Below are 19,562 nucleotides of genomic sequence, written 5' to 3' on the forward strand. Positions count from 1 at the left end.
GAGTGCTCTGATGAAGGGCTGCCTTGGCCCAAACCACAGCTATGCACCGTTTGCTCAGTCTGACGTGAGCTAAATAAAGAGGTGACTCTGCAAAGCATGTGCCGTTTCTGTAATTAACTCCCTACCTGCAGGCAATCTGCCTGCCAGGCTTTATATAACCAGCATACATTGTTTATCAGAACATATTTACTATCATCTGTGGCTTATGTAACATCAATGAACAGGTGGCAATCATTTTATCATGTGGGAAAATTGTGACATGGTACAGTATGAATGAGGACTTCACTGTTTATTAGAAAAAAGATGCTACCATGCATTACATACCATTTAAACTGGTTCAATTCATATTGGGTTTGTGCAAGCCTCATATTTCTGTCATTAGAGAGTAAATTGCTTATTTTTATTGGGGGGTTTTCTTTCTTTATTTGTGGACTATGCTTTCTTTTGTTTGGTGGTTTAGGTAAGTTTTATGACACCCTTTGTCCCCAGAGGAACATTCTTGGCTACAGAAGATGTGCAAGAGCCAAAGAAACATGCTGTATGTGCAAGCAGAAAGAAATGCATGAATTAGAATGTCCTCACCCAATGCGCTCTGTCCATGACTCAGTCTATATTCACAATAAATACTCTTACAATTGTATAAATAAAGAAGAAGGCGTAGTCGAGGGATTCTGTGATACACACAAGTTCTTTTACAACCCTCGACACATTCAATTGTAAAAGAAGAACCTGCTTCTCTCTTATCTAGGCCACATGAGGAGGATTAAAGCAAATATAGCGGCTCCAAGGTCAGCCACCTATGCCCATGAACTTCTTACATCTGACAATGTAGTGATTCCCCCCACTGGCAAGGCCCGTATAAATAACATCTGGAACATCAATTACAAGCTCTACGCACCCAGATTAATTACAAATTACAGAGCCAAACAGATTGATTACTAAATCCCCGGTTGACATGGAGCGAGCCGCCCTCATCTAGTCTTCAAGTAGTCAGGGTTGGAGTAATTGAAGAGCAGGAAGTCCATGCGGTAAAGGTTGAACAGCTTCTTCTGGTAAAAGGGACTGATGTTGTGGAAGAACTGAGCTGCCATGTCCCCGTTGGTCCTGGTGCTCTTGCCTGAGGTGGGGAAGCGGACCTCCCCGTCAGCGCCAGCCAGCCGCAGCACAGAGCGGGAGTCCTGCTCCAGAGTCTCATACTTCCCGACCACATCGTAGTGGACGAGGCAGGGGTGGCACAGTGAGTGGATCCGCTCCCAGTGCTCGTTGAAGGGCTCCTCTCTCTGTGTGCGGGGATCCACCAGGTAGTACACAAACTCCTGGAAGGAGACGTCGTTGCCCCGCTCCAGCGCATCCGGCTGGGGTTGGGGCCGATGCCGGCGGATTATCTTGGTGCCGTAGCGCTTGTGGAAGGCCGTGTTGTAGCTGCGGGTGAACTTGTTGCGGTAGGCCGACACCAGCCTCTCGAAGGGCTCCCGCACAAAGATGAACTTCAGGTAGCTGCGCAGACGGCGGTTGATCTCAGAGGTGGAGTACTCTGACAGTGTGCGCAGGTTGCCAGCCACGTGGGCCTCGTTGGCAGGGATGGCTAGGGGCTCGTGGTAACGTCCGTCCCCCGTCAGGACCATGAAGACGCGTTTCCAGTTGGTGCAGGCCACCTTGGGGACGTAGCAGTACAGCAGGCCATGCTTATCGTCCACGATGAGGTGGCGGAGGTCGTCGGGGGTCAACACCCGTCGCTTCTTGGTGTGGGTGAGGCACGCCTCCTCCAGCAGCTCCCGCCGACCACGCAGAGACGTCTGCACTGCAGACAAATCCAACTACGGTCACAGAGAGAGGACGGGACATACAAGGTCAACACTCACATCTAGATGTCATTTGAAATATTTCATCTCTCCAAGTGATACCATCTTCATGTAGCCACATTCTCTGACTAAAACAATTGTGCCATCTGTCAGTGTTTTAATCTATCTTGTCGGATTAGTAAAATGAACTGGAATTGGCATCGCAACATCAAGGCCATCCACTGTGTTTCCCAGTAGACAGCCTGTGGCACTAGTCACATGCAGTAGACAAAGTGTTTAATGTTATAATAAAGAGAAGCAAAAGAGGCGGCTTGATTTGAGCAATGAGGAAGCAATAGAAGGATCAAGGATGGGTATGGTGCTTTGTGTTGCTGACCCACTGTGAATAATGAACAGAAGATAGAGGGGTTGCCAGGTGGACGGAGTCCAAGAGAAAAAGGAACACAACACATAAGATTAGTTGCATCAGCAGCACCAAACTAACTGCTCTCTGTGTGAGAGAGAGCAAAAAAGAGAGAGAGCAAAAAAGAGAGAGAGCAAAAAAGAGAGAGAAAGCGAGAGAGAGATGCAGTATCACTCAGCATACACTGGATTCCTGAGATTTTGGATATTGGAGCTGAAAAAGAGACCTTTGTCTCTCGGAGGAAGAGGGGGTACTGTTTTTATAGTAACCACTAAGGACCTGAGTCATAACTTCTAAGGCAAATCAAATGAACTCAACTCAGTCTTGCAGTAACGCTTGAGCCATTTCCTCTGAGGAAAGTTAAAGACAAAGGTGGTTGGTATGTAGTATGATGTAACAATATTTAATGTGTAGCAGCAATAATTCAGTTCAGAGACCAAAGGCTACCCATTTGTTGAGAAATCAAACGTGTCAAAGTGGTTCTCCAAGATCATTGCTTTGTCAAATTTAATTTCCTGTGTGTGACACATCTGGAACCAATTACACATCAACATCAGGTGAATAAACAGTACATAACCGTGAGTGTTCACATACATTCAAGGCATGATATAATGGGGCCATTCTAAAGCTAGTCACCTGGTCTCCGTTGTAGAGGGTCTGTAGTGGACTTCTCCTGGTCTTCCCTGGGGCGATGCCCTTCCCCCCAGACTGCTCCGCAGCTACAGTCACAAAGACAGAGAGGGAGAAAAAGCGAAACAGATGAATCATCTGAAAAGGGCATTATTGTCTGTTTTCTTTAGTGATTAGTGAAGGGTACTCGATGTTCAAGGAACTTTGGCCTCACTGAGCATCCTTTTGGCATACAAAAAGACATATTCTTTACTGGTTGCGCTGTCCTGAACAGTATCCGACTCTCTTGTCAAGCAAATCTGACTGTGGCCAGTGCTGCTATAGCACACTGTAGTACAGTAGCCCATTGAGTTCTCATTTCAGTATGTTTTACCTTATGGTGAATGATCTCACATGAGCCCCAGCACCTCAGGGCTGGAGGCATGTCAGTGTTGGGGCCCTCCTCACTAGTGAGAGGAAACGGATTCGATTTGCACATGTGCCAGTTGAATGCAGAGGATTGCTTTACATCTCACAGGGAGGGAGGGAGGGAGGGACAGAGTGAGAAATAGAGAGAAAGCGAGAGAGAGAAAGAAACAATAGAAGGAAATGAGAAAGTGGGTCAAGAGGTCTTATCACATAGATTCAACACAACACAAACTCTAAAATGATGTGTGAGAGGATCGTATCTTGATGAAATCTCATCCACCTTGCAAGTGACTGTGTGATCACGCTCTCCGTAGCCAATATGAGTCAGCCCTTTAAGCAGGTTAACATTCACAAGGCCGCAGGGCAAGATGGATTACCAGGACGTGTACTCATAACATGTCTTCACTGACATATTCATCCTCTCCCTGACCTAGTCTGTAATATGTACATGTATCAAGCAGACCTCCACAGTCCCTGTGCTCAAGAACGCCAAGGTAACCTGTTTACAGTTGAAGTCGGAAGTTTACATACACTTAGGTTGGAGTCATTAAAACTCATTTTTCAACCACTCCACAAATTTCCGTTTTGTTAACAAACTATAGTTTTGTCAAGTCGTTTAGGGCATCTACTTGGTGCATGACAAGTAATTTTCCCAGCAATTGTTTACAGAGATTATGTCACTTATAATTCACTGTATCACAATTCCAGTGGGTCAGAAGTTTACATACACTAAGTTGACTGTGCCTTTAAACAGCTTGGAAAATTCCAGAAAATTATGTCATGGCTTTAGAAGCTTCTGATAGGCTAATTGAAAAACTCAGTGCCTCTTTGGTTGACATCATGGGAAAATCAAAAGAAATCAGCCAAGACCTCAGAAGAAAAATTGTACAAACAATAGTACACAAGTATAAACACCATGGGACCACGCAGCCGACATACCGCTCAGGAAGGAGACGCGTTATGTCTCCTAGGGATGAACGTACTTTGGTGTGAAAAGTGCAAATCAATCCCAGAACAACAGCAAATGACCTTGTGAAGATGCTGGAGTAAACAGGTACAAAAGTATCTATATCCACAGTAAAACGAGTCCTATATCAACATAAACTGAAAGGCCGCTCAGCGAAGAAGAGGCCACTGCTCCAAAACCACCATAAAAAAGCCAGACTATCGTTTGCAACTGCACATGGGGACAAAGATCGTACTTTTTGCAGAAATGTCCTCTGGTCTGATGAAACAAAAATAGAACTGTTTGGCCATAATGAACATCATTTAGTTTGGAGGGAAAAGAGGGAGGCTTGCAAGCCGAAGAACACCATCCCAACCGTGAAGCACGGGGGTGGCAGCATCATGTTGTGGGGGTGATTTGCTGCAGGAGGGACTGGTGCACGTCACAAAATAGATGGCATCATGAGCATCAAAAGGAAAATTATGTGGATATATTGAAGAAACATCTCAAGACATCAGTCAGAAAGTTAAAGCTTGGACGCAAATGGGTCTTCCAAATGGACAATGCCCCCAAGCATGCTTCCAATGTTGTGGCAAAATGGCTTAAGGACAACAAAGTCAAGGTAACTGACAACTGGATCCTGGACATCCAGACAGGCCGCCCCCAGGTGGTGAAGGTAGGCAACAACACATCTGCCACGCTGAACCTCAACACAGGGGCCCCTCAGGGGTGTGTGCTTAGTCCCCTCCTGTACTTCCTGTTCACATTTACATTACATTTACATTTAAGTCATTTAGCAGACGCTCTTATCCAGAGCGACTTACATTTAACCTTTATTTAACTAGGCAAGTCAGTTAAGAACAAACTCTTATTTTCAATGACGGCCTAGGAACAGTGGGTTAACTGCCTTGTTCAGGGGCAGAACGACAGATTTGTACCTTGTCAGCTCGGTGATTTGAACTTGCAACCTTTGGGTTACTAGCCCAACGCTCTAACCACTAGGCTACCCTGCCGCCCTGTTCACCCACGACTGCGTGGCCGCGCACGACTCCAACACCATCATTAAGTTTGCCGATGACACGGCGGTGGTAGACGTGATCACCGACAACAATGAGACAGTCTATAGAGAGAAGGTCAGAGACCTGGCAGTGTGGTGCCAGGACAACAATCACTCTCTCAACATCAGCAAGACAAAGGAGCTGATCGTAGACAACAGGAAACGGAGGGCCGAGCATGCCACATTCACATCGACGGGGCTGTAGTGGAGCGGGCCAAGAGCTTCAAGTTCCTTGGTGTTCACATCACTAAGGACCTATCATGGTCCAAACACACCAACACAGTCATGAAGAGGGCATGACAATGTCTCCTCCCCCTCCGCCTCAGGAGGCTGAAAATTGAGAACATCTTGACTGGCTGCACCATTGAGAACATCTTGACTGGCTGCATCACCACCTAGTATGGCAACTGCTTGGCAAGTTGCTAACAGAGGGTAGTGCGTATGGCCCAGTACACCACTGGGGCTGAGCTCCCTGCCTCCAGGACCTCTATACCAGGTGGTATCAGAGGAAGGTCTAGGACCAAAAAGCTCCTGAACAGCTGCTACCCCCAAGCCATGACTGCTGAACAGTTAATCAAACGGCTACCTGGATTATTTGCATTGACTCCTTTTTTTTACACTAACTCTCTTGCACTGGCTCTGTGCACACTCACTGGACTCTACCCACACACTCACTGGACTCTACCCACACACTCACACGCACTACACTGACACACACACACAAAACACACACACATGCACATTGACGCGACACACACACACTTTCACACTCTACACATACGCTGCTGCTACTCTGTTTATTATCTATCCTGATTGCCTCGTCACTTTTACCCCTACCTACATGTACATATTCCCTCTTTGAACTTACAATGGCTAGCCCCAAGCTGTTCCATTTTTTTCTTGTGCTTTGTGCCATTTGCTCCATGACTCCAACGTGCTTTGTTGACTATGAACTTGCTGGTTTACCTGATCCTGGGACAGACAATGCTTGATTCCACACTCGCGACCCTGACTCTCTATCGGTTACACGGACCTAACCCCCTCTCGCCGGCTGTGAACTCATGTTACCTGATGAAATTGCTGTACAATATGATCTTGTTGCCATCTGATTTCATAAAAAAATCTAAGTGAGTGGATCTGCACTTCTGGTTTCTGCTTCACTGATTTCTGCTCTCATAAAAGCCTGGGTTTTCAGCATATTAACACTAGAAGCTTATTACCTAAAATGTATCAATTGAAGGTGTGGGTTCACAGCTCCAATCCGGATGTGTTGGTCATTACTGAGACGTGGTTAAGAAAGAGTGTTCTGAACACTGATGTTAACCTTTCTGGTTATAACCTTTTTCAACAAGACAGATCTTCCAAAGGTGGTGGTTCTAACTTATGTCACCATTGACCTTGATTCTAAGAAATGTTGTGCTGCTATTTTTATTGACTTGGCCAAAGACCATTCCTTTCCTGTGGGTCAGCTAAGGAGTATTAGTGTCTCTGAGGGGTATTTGGCCTGGTTTGCTAACTACCTCTCTCAAAGAGTGCAGTGTGTAAAGTCAGAACATATGCTATCTCAGCCACTGCCTGTCACCAAGGAAGTACCCCAAGGCTCGATCCTAGGCCCCACGCACGTCAATTTACATCAACAACATAGCTCAGGCAGTAGGAAGCTCTCTCATCCATTTATATGTAGATTATACAGTCAGCTGGCCCCTCCCCGGATTTTCTGTTGAACGCTCTACAACAAAGCTTTCTTAGTGTCCAACAAGCTTTCTCTGCCCTTAACCTTATTCTATAGTAATCATTCCTTTTTCACCCCAGCTGACAAACTAACCCTGATTCAGATGATCATTCTACCCATGCTAGAATACAGAGACATAATTGATAGGTCGGCTGGTAAGGGCGCTCTCGAACGGCTAGATGTTCTTTAACATTCGGCCATCAGACTTGTCACCAATGCTCCTTATAGGACACATCATTGCACTCTATACTGCTCTGTAAACTGTCCATTTCTTAATACCTGACACTAGACCCACTGTTTGATGCTTATTTATAAAACCCTCTTAGGCCTCACTCCCCCTTATCTTAGTAACCTACTGAATCCCTCATCCTCCACATAAAACACCCGGTCCCCAAAGCACACATATATCTGGGTCGCTCCTCTTTTCAGTTCGCAGCTAGCGACTGGAACAAGAATTAAAAACACTCAAACTGGACAGTTTTATCTCCATCTCTACATTCAAAGACTCAATCACGGACACTCTTTCTGATTCTTGTGGCTGCTTCAGGTGATGTCATGTTGTCTCTACCTTTTTGCCCTTTGTGCAGTTGTCTGTGCCTAACAATGTTTGGACCATGTTAAGTTGCTACCATGCTCTGTTGTAATGTGTTGCTGCCATGCTATGTTGTTGTCTTAGGTCTCTCTTTATGTAGTGTTGTGGTGTCTCTCTTGTCGTGATGGGTTTTTCCTACTTCACATGTGTTTTATATCCCAGTCCCCATCCCTGCTGTTCTTAATTGACTTGCCTAGTTAAAAAAAAGGTTAAATAAAATAAAAAGCTACCTTGTACCCCTGCATATTGACTTGGTACCGGTACTCCTTGTATACAGTGCCTTCAGAAAGTATTTATACCCCTTGACACATTTTGTTGTGTTACAGCCTGAATTCAAAATGGATTCAATTGATCATTTACATAAGTATTCACACCCCTGAGTCAATACTTTGTAGAAGCACCTTTAGCTGCGATTACATCTGTGATTCTTTCTGGGTAAATTTCTAAGAGCTTTCCACACCTGGATTGTGCAACATTTACCCATTATTCTTTTTAAAATTCTTCAAGCTCTGTCAAATTGGTTGTTGATCATTGCTAGACAACCATGTGCAGGTATTGCCATAGATTTTCAAGTAGATTTAAGTCAAAACGATAACTCGGCCACTCAGGAACATTCACTGTCTTCTTGGTAAGCTACTCCAGTGTAGATTTGGCCTTCTGTTTTAGGTTATTGTCCTGCTGAAATGTGAATTAATCTACCAGTGTCTGGTGGAAAGAAGACTGAACCAGGTTTTCCTCTAGAATTTTGCCTGTGCTTAGCTCCATTCCATTTATTTTTTATCCTGAAAAACTACCCAGTCCTTAATGATTACAAGCATACCCATAACATGATGCAGCCACCACTATGCTTAAACATATGGAGAGTGGTACTCAGTAATGTGTTGTATTGGATTTGCCCCAAACATACAGTAACACTTTGTGTTCAGGACATAAAGTGAATTGCTTTGCCACAATTTTTGCAGTATTACATAAGTGCCTTGTTGCAAACAAGATGCATCTTTTGGAATATCTGTATTCTGTACAGGCTTCCTTCTTTTCACTCTGTCAATTAGGTTAGTATTGTGGAGTAACTACAATGTTGCTGATCCATTCTCAGTTTTCTACTATCACAGCGATATAACTCTGTAATTGTTTTAAAGTCACTATTGGCCTCATGGTGAAATCCCTGAGCGGTTTCCTTCCTCTCCGGCAACTGAGTTAGGAAGAACGCCTGTATCTTTGTAGTGACTACGTGTATTGATACACCATCCAAAGTGTACTTAATAACTTCACCATGCTCAAAGGGATATGCAATGTGTACATCTTTTTTTTTTTAATTGTATCTACCAATAGGTGCCCTTCTTTGCGAGGCATTAGAAAACCTCCCTGGTTTTTGTTGTTGAATCTGTGTTTGAAAATCACATCTCGACTGTAAGACCTTACAGCTAATTCTATTTGTGGGGTACAGAGACGAGGTAGTTGTTAAAAAATCCTGCTAAACACTATTATTGCACTCAGAGTCCATGACACTTATGTGAATTGTTAAACAAATGTTTACTCCTGAACTTATTTATGCTTGCCATAACAGAGGTTGAATACATATTGACTCAAAACATTTGACTCAAAACAAAACGTGGAAAGGTGTCACTGACCAAGTATTTTTTGTGACTAGCATGTGACTTTGCATGTGAAGATATAACACACTTCCCCCTCTACATCTCTGTCCTCTCATCTGCTCTACACATCAGCCTGCGTCACTGATTATGACTTCCACTTTTGTGGAAGCCACATGCACCGTGCACAGAGAAGTGGGAGATTCAGTGTTGCGAAACAACGTCAAGGTACCAAATTAAACCCTACCCACTGGTTGAATCAACGTTGTTTCCACGTCATTTCATAGAAATTACATTGAACCAACATGGAATAGATGTTGAATTAAACTGTGCCCAGTGGGTTATCACTACTCTATACATTAGTCCAAAGATAAATCAGAAGATTTTTCTTTTTGAAAAGATCATCTTTTAGCTTCTCCTATCATTGGATATGTGGAGATCACAAGATGCAAGCTACAGTTTCACTATTCCCTGTATAGCTGTATAGACCATAGCTGTATGGACTAGCTGTATCTATATATACACTGCTCAAAAAAATAAAGGGAACACTTAAACAACACAATGTAACTCCAAGTCAATCACACTTCTGTGAAATCAAACTGTCCACTTAGGAAGCAACACTGATTGACAATAAATTTCACATGCTCTTGTGCAAATGGAATAGACAAAAGGTGGAAATTATAGGCGATTAGCAAGACACCCCCTCAAAAAGGAGTGATTCTGCAGGTGGTGACCACATACCACTTCTCAGTTCCAATGCTTCCTGGCTGATGTTTTGGTCACTTTTGAATGCTGGCGGTGCTCTCACTCTAGTGGTAGCATGAGACGGAGTCTACAACCCACACAAGTGGCTCAGGTAGTGCAGTTCTTCCAGGATGGCACATCAATGCGAGCTGTGGCAAAAAGGTTTGCTGTGTCTGTCAGCGTAGTGTCCAGAGCATGGAGGCGCTACCAGGAGACAGGCCAGTACATCAGGAGACGTGGAGGAGGCCATTACAGTGCCATCTGTTTTGTCACCAAAGCCCCATATACTACATTTGCACACATTGTACATAGATTTTTCTATTTTTCTTCTGTTTTGTGTTATTGACTGTATGTTTGTTTATGTGTAACTCTGTGTTGTTGTTTTTGTCGCACTGCTTTGCTTTATCTTGGCCAGGTCGCAGTTGTAAATTAGAACTTGTTTTCAACTGGCCTGCCTGGTTAAATAAAGGTGAAATAAAAAGAAAGAAAGAAAAATCTTTGCCTCAATCCTGACTAGTCTCCCAGTCTCTGCCGCTGAAAAACATCCCCACAGCATGATGCTGCCACCACCATGCTTCACCGTAGGGATAGTGCCAGATTTCCTCCAGACGTGACGCTTGGCATTCAGGTCAAAGAGTTTAATCTTGGTTTCATCAGACCAGAGAATCTTGTTTCTCATGGTCTGAGAGTCTTTAGGTGCCTTTTGGCAAACTCCAAGCGTGCTGTCATGTGCCTTTTACTGAGGAGTGGCTTCCATCTGGCCGCTCTACCATAAAGGCCTGATTGGTGGAGTGCTGCTGGAAGGTTCTCCCACCTCCACAGAGGAACTCTAGTGCTCTGTCAGAGCGGCCATCGGGTTCTTGGTCACTTCCCTGACCAAGGCCCTTCTCTCCCGATTGCTCAGTTTGGCCGGACGGCCAGCTCCAGGAAGAGTCTTGGTGGTTCCTCACAGTGTTCTTGGGACCTTCAATGCTGCAGAAATGTTTTGGTATCCTTCTCCAGATCTGTGCCTCGACACAATCATGTCTCAGAGCTCGACGGACAATTCCTTTGACCTCATGGCTTGGTTTTTGCTCTGACATGCACTGTCAACTGTGGGACCCTATATAGACAGGTGTGTGCCTTTCCAAATCATGTCCAATCAATTGAATTCACCACAGGTGGACTCCAATCAGGTTGTAGAAAAATCTCAATGATGATCAATGGAAACAGGATGCACTTGAGCTCAATTTAGAGTCTCATAGCAAAGGGTCTGAAAATTATGTAAATAAGTTATGTTTTTCTATTTTAATAAATGTCTAAAAAAAATTATTGTGTGTAGATTATTGAGGATTTTTTTATTTAAAAAGGGGACTGAATACTTTCCGAAGGCACTGTATATAGACCATAGCTATATAGACTAACTGTATCTATATAGATAGAACATAACTGTATAGACTAGCTGTATAGACCATAGACCACAGCTGCACAGCAAAAGCACCCCAGAAATGGAATAAACAGGCCACACTTGTGTTAAAATAGTGAGCAATTTACTTTTTAACGTCTCTCAATGGCTTATTCAGCAAGAACAAACACCCAGCAGGTGTGGCTTTTGACTGATTCAGCCTTCTATGGTGCCGTGGGCATGTGGCGGGATTGGGACATATGCCAGCCTTGTTTGTTGACTAGACAAGACCCACATGATGCCAACGTAGGAAGATGTTGCTTGTGTGTGATGGTAAAAGAGCATAGTAATGGAAGTGTGTGTGGGCCCAACCCAGTGAGCAAAATGTGTTTATTAACTAAAAATACTTACAGTTTTTTCAACATCATTATCTCATAAGGAATACATTGCTGCTTGAAATTACTTTCTGTTGTGACTTCAGTAACTCAGTTACGCTGATGTCAGCTTTTCACAGAAGAAGAAGAATTTAGAATATAAATGATATCTGACAGTGAAGTATTTGAGGTTTAGAACAAGACGAGAAAAATCTAAATATGAAAGAGTTGAGAAAGACTTTTGATCATCATGTGCGTTTAAGTCCATGGTACAGGGCTCACGACACGCTCAACCGAAAAGGATGTCATGACTTTGACTGTCAGGAGAGAGTATAGACAAACCAAATATTATCTGAAGGCTCAAAGGTCCTGTTTGAAAAGTAGACGTGAACTATTTTCACATGCATTTTTTTCACATTTCACACGTCACATTGAGCTGACTTGTAAAGGAGGCTTGGCGCATCTAGCACCTTTCAGTAACTGACAAGTGTGTACACCCACCCACACGTTTAGTCAGCTCTTTCTCAGACTGGACATAGTACTGCTAAGTCCGAGGTGTGAATCCTTCTGCCCACAGAGGAGAGACACTCACTATAGGGAAATACACAGATATGTTTATTCTGAAACAAGTTAGTTTCCACCTTTTTGTGTGCACTATGTCACCAAGCACTGATGTTTATCTTGTTGCAGATAAAAACTGTACTTTTTTCGCTTAAGTTTTCATGTACCGAATAAATTTTTTAAATGGTCTCTGGTCTTGGGACATGCACTCTAGCCAACAGCTCGCAGATACTGGTAGTCTACATGATGAGATTATTATGGATAAGAGCAAGAATATTTGTATTTGTCAAATGACAGTCAATCATCATGTCACCAGAATCAGACCCTCAATAATTATTTGAAAGGAGCATCAAGAATCGATCATCGTGTCACCAGAATCAGACCCTCAATAATTATTTGAAAGGAGCATCAAGCATCGATCATCGTGTCACCAGAATCCGACCCTCAATATTTATTGGAAAGGAGCATCAAGATCCCTGTGCACTTTCACCACCCTGTGAAGTTCATCGTAACTTATTTCATGTGTAGCCTAATAAACTGCATTAACCTAGTCGTAGTGTGAGTACCAGACAACATATCATCGTGTGACTCCAAGTTTACTTCGATATAATGGTTATTATATTAATACTTGCGCATAAAGGCCTTACCACCGCCATTTCTCGCATAATACATTTTACCGGCACAAAGATCCCACCATGTCAAACGAAAGATTTATCTGTTAGCATTCATAAAATTGTACAGAAACTTCCTGATTCCATCACAGCTGTTGTGATATTTTTTTATATGGTACAGTATGCCTCGCATAAAACCTGTGGATGATAACGTGGTTACAGATAAATATACCCAACCCCCGGCCTGCTCACCGAGCTATCATCTAGAAGGCGGAGAAGGTACAGGTGCATCAAAGTTGGGACCGAGAGACTGAAAAACTGCTTCTATAGCCAGGCCATCAGACTGTTAAATAATTACCACTAGCCGGCCTCCGCCCAGTACCCTGACCTGAACTTAGTCACTGTTACTAGCCAGCTACCACCTGGTTCTCTACCCTGCACCTTAGAGACTGCTGCCCTATGTACAGTTGAAGTCGGAAGTTTACATACACCTCAGCCAAATAGATTTAAACTCTGTTTTTCACAATTCCTGACATTTAATCCTAGTAAAAATTCCCGGTCTTAGGTCAGTTAGGATCACCACTTTATTTTAAGAATGTGAAATGTCAGAATAATAGTAGAGAAAATTATTTCTTTCAGCTTTTATTTCTTTCATCACATTCCCAGTGGGTCAGAAGTTTGCATACACTCAATTAGTATTTGGTAGCATTGCCTTTAAATTATTTATCTTGGGTCAAACGTTTCAGGTAGCCTTACACAAGCTTCCCGCAATAAGTTGGGTGAATTGTGGCCCATTCCTAATGACAGAGCTGGTGTAACTGAGTCAGGTTTGTAAGTCTCCTTGCTCGCACACGCTTTTCAGTTCTGCCCACACATTTTCTATAGGATGAGGTCAGGGCTTTCTGATGGCCACTCAAATACCTTGACTTTGTTGTCCTTAAGCCATTTTGCCACAACTTTGGGTGTATGCTTGGGGTCATTGTCTATTTGGAAGACCCATTTGCGACCAAGCTTTAACTTCCTAACTGATGTCTTGAGATGTTTCTTCAATATATCCACATAATTTTCCTTATGATGCTCATGATGCCATCTATTTTGTGAAGTGCACAAGTCCCTCCTGCAGCAAAGCACACCCACAACATGATGCTGCCACCCCCGTGCTTCACGGTTGGGATGGTGTTCTTTGGCTTGCAAGCCTCCCCCTTTTTCCTCCAAACATAACGATGTTCATTATGGCCAAACAGTTCTATTTTTGTTTCATCAGACCTGTTTCCTCCAGCATCTTCACAAGGTCCTTTGCTGTTGTTCTGGGATTGATTAGCACTTTTCGCACCAAAGTACGCTCATCTCTAGGAGATAGAACGCGTCTCCTTCCTGAGCGGTATGATGGCTGCATGGTTCCATGGTGTTTATACTTGCGTACTATCGTTTCTACAATGAACATGGTACCTTCAGGAGTTTGGAAATTGCTCCCAAGGATGAACCAGACTTGTGGAGGTCTACAATTTTTTGAAATTGGTAGGCCTTGAAATACATCCACAGGTACACCTCCAATTGACTCAAATTATGTAAATTAGCCTATCAGAAGCTTCTAAAGCCATGACATAATTTTCTGGAATTTTCCAAGCTGTTTAAAGACACAGTCAATGTTGTGTATGTAAACTTCTGAGCCACTGGAATTGTGCTACAGTGAATTATAAGTGAAATAATCTGTCTGTAAACAATTGTTGAAAAATTACTTGTGTCATGCACAAAGTAGATGTCCTAACCGACTTGACAAAACTATAGTTTGTTAACAAGAAATTTGTGGAGTGGTTGAAAAATGAGTTTTAATGACTCCAACCTAAGTGTATGTAAACTTCCGACTTCAACAGTACATACATAGTTATTGAACACCGGTCACTTTAATAATGTTTGCATACTGTTTGGCCCACTTCAAATGTATATACTGTATTCTAGACAAGGCTCATCCTATATAACTACTGCTGTACACATCTTTTCTATTCATATACTGTCTCTACACACCATCATACACGCCTTCAGAAATTATTCACACCCCTTGACTTTTTCCACATTTTGTTATGTTACAACCTGAATTTAAAACCGATTCAATTCAGAATGTTTTGTCACTGGCCTACACACAATACCCCATTCTGTTAAAGTGGAATTATGTTTTTGGAAATATTTAGAAATTAATGAAAAATGAACAAATAAGTATTCAACCCCTTTGTAATGAGTAAAAATGTGCCTACACATAATGTGATGCATGGACTCTGTGTGCAATAATAGTGTTTAACATGACTTTTGAATGACTACCTCATCTCTGTACTCCACACATACAATTATCTTTCAAGGTCCCTCAGCTGAGCAGTGAATTTCAAACACAGATTCAACCACAAAGACCAGGGAGGATTTCAATGCCTCGCAAAGAAGGGCACCTGTTGGTTGATAGTTTTTTTTTAAAGACATTGCATATCCCTTTGAGCATGGTGAAGTTATTAATTACACTTTGGATGTTGTATCAATACACCCAGTCCCTACAAAGATACAGGTGTCCTTCCTAACTAATATGCCGGAGAGGAAGGAAACCGATCAGGGATTTCACAATGAGGCCAATGGTGACTTTAAAACAGTTACAGAGTTTAATGACTGTGATAGGAGAAAACTGAGGATGGATCAACAACACTGTAGTTACTCCACAATACTAACCTAATTGACAGAGTGACAAGAAAGATGCCTGTACAGAATACAGATATTCCAAAACATGCATCTTGTTTGCAACAAGGCACTAACGTAATACTGCAAAAAATGTGGCTAAACAATTAACTTTTTGTCCTGAATACAAAGCGTTATGTTTGGGGCAAATCTATTACAACATACTACTGAGTACCATTCTCCATATTTTTAAGCATAATGGTGGCTGAATCATGTTATGGGTACGCTTGTGTAACAGTTTAACTTCCGTCCCTCTCCTCGCCACACATCGACAACAGCCACCCTTGAAGCATCGTTACCCATCGCGCCACAAAAGCCGCGGCCCTTGCAAAGGAAGGGGAACAACTACTTCAGGTCTCAGAGCGAGTGACGTCACTGATTGAAACGCTATTAGCGCGCACCACCGCTAACTAGCTAGCCATTTCACATCGGTTACAGTTGTAATCAGCAAAAACTAGGGAGTTTTTCAGGATAAAAAATAAAATAAATTTAATGCTAAGCACAAGCAAAACTCCTAGAGTAAAACCTGGTTCAGTCTGCTTTCAACCAGACACTGGGAGATCAATTCACCTTTCAGCAAGACAATAACATAAAACACAAGGCCAAATCTACATTGGAGTTGCTTACCAAGAAAACGGTGAATGTTCCTGAGTGGCTGAGTTACCGTTTTGACTTAAATCTACTTGAAAATATATGGCAAGACCTGAAAATGGTTGTCTAGCAATGACCAACAAACAATTTGAAAGAGCTTGAACATTTTATAATATAATAATGAGCAAATGTTGCACAATCCAGGTGTGGAAAGCTTTTAGAGACTTACCCAGAAGTACTCACAGCTGTAATCGCTGCCAAAGGTGCTTCAACAAAGTATTGACTCAGGGGTGTGAATACTCACAGAATGTAGATGAGATATTTCTGTATTTCATTTTCAATAAATTTGCTAAAATGTCTAAAAACATGTTTTACTTTATTAATGTTGAATGCAGGCTGTAACGCAACAAAATGTGGAATACTGTACATATTTATTTATGTTCCAGACTTTGACATTGCTCCTTCTAATATTTCTATATTTCTAAATTCCTTTTATTTTTGTAATTGTTTTGTATTGTTAGTAGGTATTACTGCACTGTTGGAGCTAGGAACATAAGTATTTCACTACACCCACGATAACATCTGTAAAATATGTGTACGTGACCAATAACATTTGATTTGATTCGATTTGTAGACCATATCCAAAATACATCAACATATGTTGGTTGATGGGGTTTTAATCTGTGATTTCCGGCCATCCTCACCATAGACTGTAAAAAGAATTGTCACGCCCTGTTGACCAGATACAATTGACAACAGAATTTCAGCCCGCTTATAGGGAAGAGCATTCAACATGCATGGCACTTACACAAAGGACTGAGACAAAATGATGATCAAAAGATTGTGGGAGCTGTTTTGTTAGACTCCAGTGCTGCTTTTGACATTATCGATCATAATCTGCTGCTAGAAAAATGTGTGTGTTATGGCTTTACAACCCCTGCTATAATGTGGATCATTTTTCTAGGCAAGTCAGTTAATAACAAATTCCTATTTACAATGATGGCCTAGGAACAGTGGGTTAACTGCCTTGTTCAGGGGCAGAACAACAGATGTTTACCTTGTCAGCCCGGGGATTCAATCTAGCAACCTTTCGGTTACTGGCCCAACGCTCTAACCACTAGGCTACCTGCCGCCCCTGTTAGAGTTTCCCGTCTAAAAGAACACAGAGGGTGTTCTGTAATTGAAGCCTCTCACCATAATCCAGGTAGAATCAGGCATTCCCCAGGGCAGCTGTCTAGGCAGCTGTCTAGTCTTTGAGTAAAGCCAGTGTGTCTATGTATGCAGGTGACTCAAACAATACATGTCAGCTACTACACTGCAAAACTTAACAAAAAGAGCTGCAGTCCGTTTCGGAATTTGTGACAAGAAATAAGTTAGTCCTAAATATTTCGAAAACTAAAAACATTGTATTAAGGGGAAACCCAGCCACAGACCCTTAAACTGTAGAGGGATGCATGTATGCCAAGTCATACTCTTTTTTGGGCCAGACAGCATCACATACTGTACATGGACTACATACAGTGTTGTCGGACAGAGGGCGGCTATTTCACTCACTCGGGTGCTTTTTCTGGTGAGATAGTTTCAGCCACTTGTGAAGGAAAGTCGGAGGGTGCACAGTGCACTGTCCGGATGCTGGAATTATTTTGGATGAACGTGCACCGGTAACCTACCTTTTTTTTTCCAAACAAAGAGATTTTTTGACAATCAGATGAAAACATCATGACTAGCTGTGTTAATGGCACATTAAAAGGTCATACATATTTACAGTTAAATTACATCTTTACTCTAAAACCCATTGAGAAATGTTGTGCACACGCTTGGAGGGGGGGGGGGGGGCTCAAAATCACTAAGACCGCCCCTGGGAGATGGTTGGATAGGAAGGATGATTCTTATAAAACTTTCATGTTTAAATAGAAAGTATCCTACGACATAATGTAATAGCGTAGTAAGAGTGTCCCTTCCTTGGTTGCTCACTTTTACTCTTGGAGGCTCTGTAAAATGACGAACCTGGACGTATTACTTAGTTCTTTCCCCATATATGTGGTATAACAACAGCATACTGTGGCATAGAAATATATGGTTTATATTTCATTCTCTCTATTGTTAAAACTTCAGGCATTATGTTAAAACTTCAGACATAACCTGGGAGTGAGGCTAGGTTAGGTTATCTTCCCTCCTATCTTTCTCTGTCACGCAGTATCACTCAATCCCTTAAGGGTATATGTTTCTTCTTCCTCTGCCCTAGCACAGGAGAGCTGAGTAAACTAGTCCAAAAAGGCCCAGGAATGCATAAGGGTCTCTCAGAGGGGGCTACCAAAACATTCCATGGTTCACACTCATAGTGCTCTTACTCATGCCCCGCCATTTACCCCTTCCATTGTGTCTCAACTCAACACATGCTAATTTAGGGAGAAATTGTGCAACAGACATGGTAGTTAATTTCAGTTTGACATGATGCTTGTGATAAACGATTTATTGAATATAATATTTAATAAATGAGTGGGACTAGCCAAATGAAAAACAGCCTACACTCAGTGTATGTAATACACCAAAACGGTCGCCCTATAAGAACATCTTGGGCACCATCCCATAGCACCCTGATGTGTAGTGATGCTCGAAACTTACCTGGCCTTGTGATGTTCTGAAAGTACAATATGACCATAAAAAGTGACCCAACGCATGTCGCCAGAAACATTCGTCCAACTTTGGGTTTTCTCATCCTGATTCCCCGAGCTGGCAGAGCAGAACACTCGCCCCGAGGTGGCTCATGCGAGGCAGCTCGTCTGATGCAGCTTTGCGAAAGAAGGGAAAGAACGGACCTTCATGCGGAAAAAGTTGGAAGTGGCACCGTTAGGTCAGCCTCTTCAGCAATTAGTCTATTCGCCTATGCCTATGAATATCCAACAATAAATAAACAGCCGCGAAAATATTGGAATGTGCAACACAATGTCGGTTGTCTTTGTTGGTGTGTTTCCGATAAATTATGACATTATTCAATCTATATTTTCTGCTCCGCTGAAATGTCTCATCGCAAACATGTCCTGACAACCCCAAATGATAGAATTGTTTTGTCAGAGTTCTCCGATCATTCAACAGTTGTTGTTTCCTCAATTTTGTCAACCTTAAAATTCCCTGAAAAATGGTCGGCGGCACTTGTGCCTTGACGTCACACCCAACCCTAATACTTTGTAACAGTGACTGTCACCACAGCTTTGCCTCAGAGATATACGAAACATAGACCGACATTAGTATATCTGAGCACTTCCAAGATGTATTATACTTAGGGATGACCGGGGACCAAAGTAACAGTTTTAGGCTTTTACTTAGTATGAAAATAATATTTGTGTTACATTCATATTATTTTTTATTCAAACAACATAGGCTACATGCTACCATTAGGCCTACACGTTGTAAAGAAGT

At 42.4% G+C, this 19,562-nt stretch overlaps 1 protein-coding gene across 1 annotated transcript; it reads right to left on the reverse strand.

The window, feature by feature from the left end:
- Positions 1–270: 270 nt before the first annotated feature.
- Positions 271–19,335, reverse strand: LOC129860490 (carbohydrate sulfotransferase 11-like). The gene is made up of 3 exons (XM_055930911.1): positions 18,768–19,335; positions 2,842–2,924; positions 271–1,817 (listed from the first exon to the last, which is right to left on the reverse strand). The coding sequence occupies exons 1-3, from the start codon at positions 18,859–18,861 to the stop codon at positions 972–974; spliced, it is 1,023 nt and encodes a 340-aa protein (XP_055786886.1). The 5' UTR covers positions 18,862–19,335; the 3' UTR covers positions 271–971.
- Between the last annotated feature and the right edge of the window lie 227 nt (positions 19,336–19,562).

Source organism: Salvelinus fontinalis, chromosome 8 (assembly GCF_029448725.1).
Source record: "Salvelinus fontinalis isolate EN_2023a chromosome 8, ASM2944872v1, whole genome shotgun sequence".
NCBI classification, from domain to species: Eukaryota; Metazoa; Chordata; class Actinopteri; order Salmoniformes; family Salmonidae; genus Salvelinus; species Salvelinus fontinalis.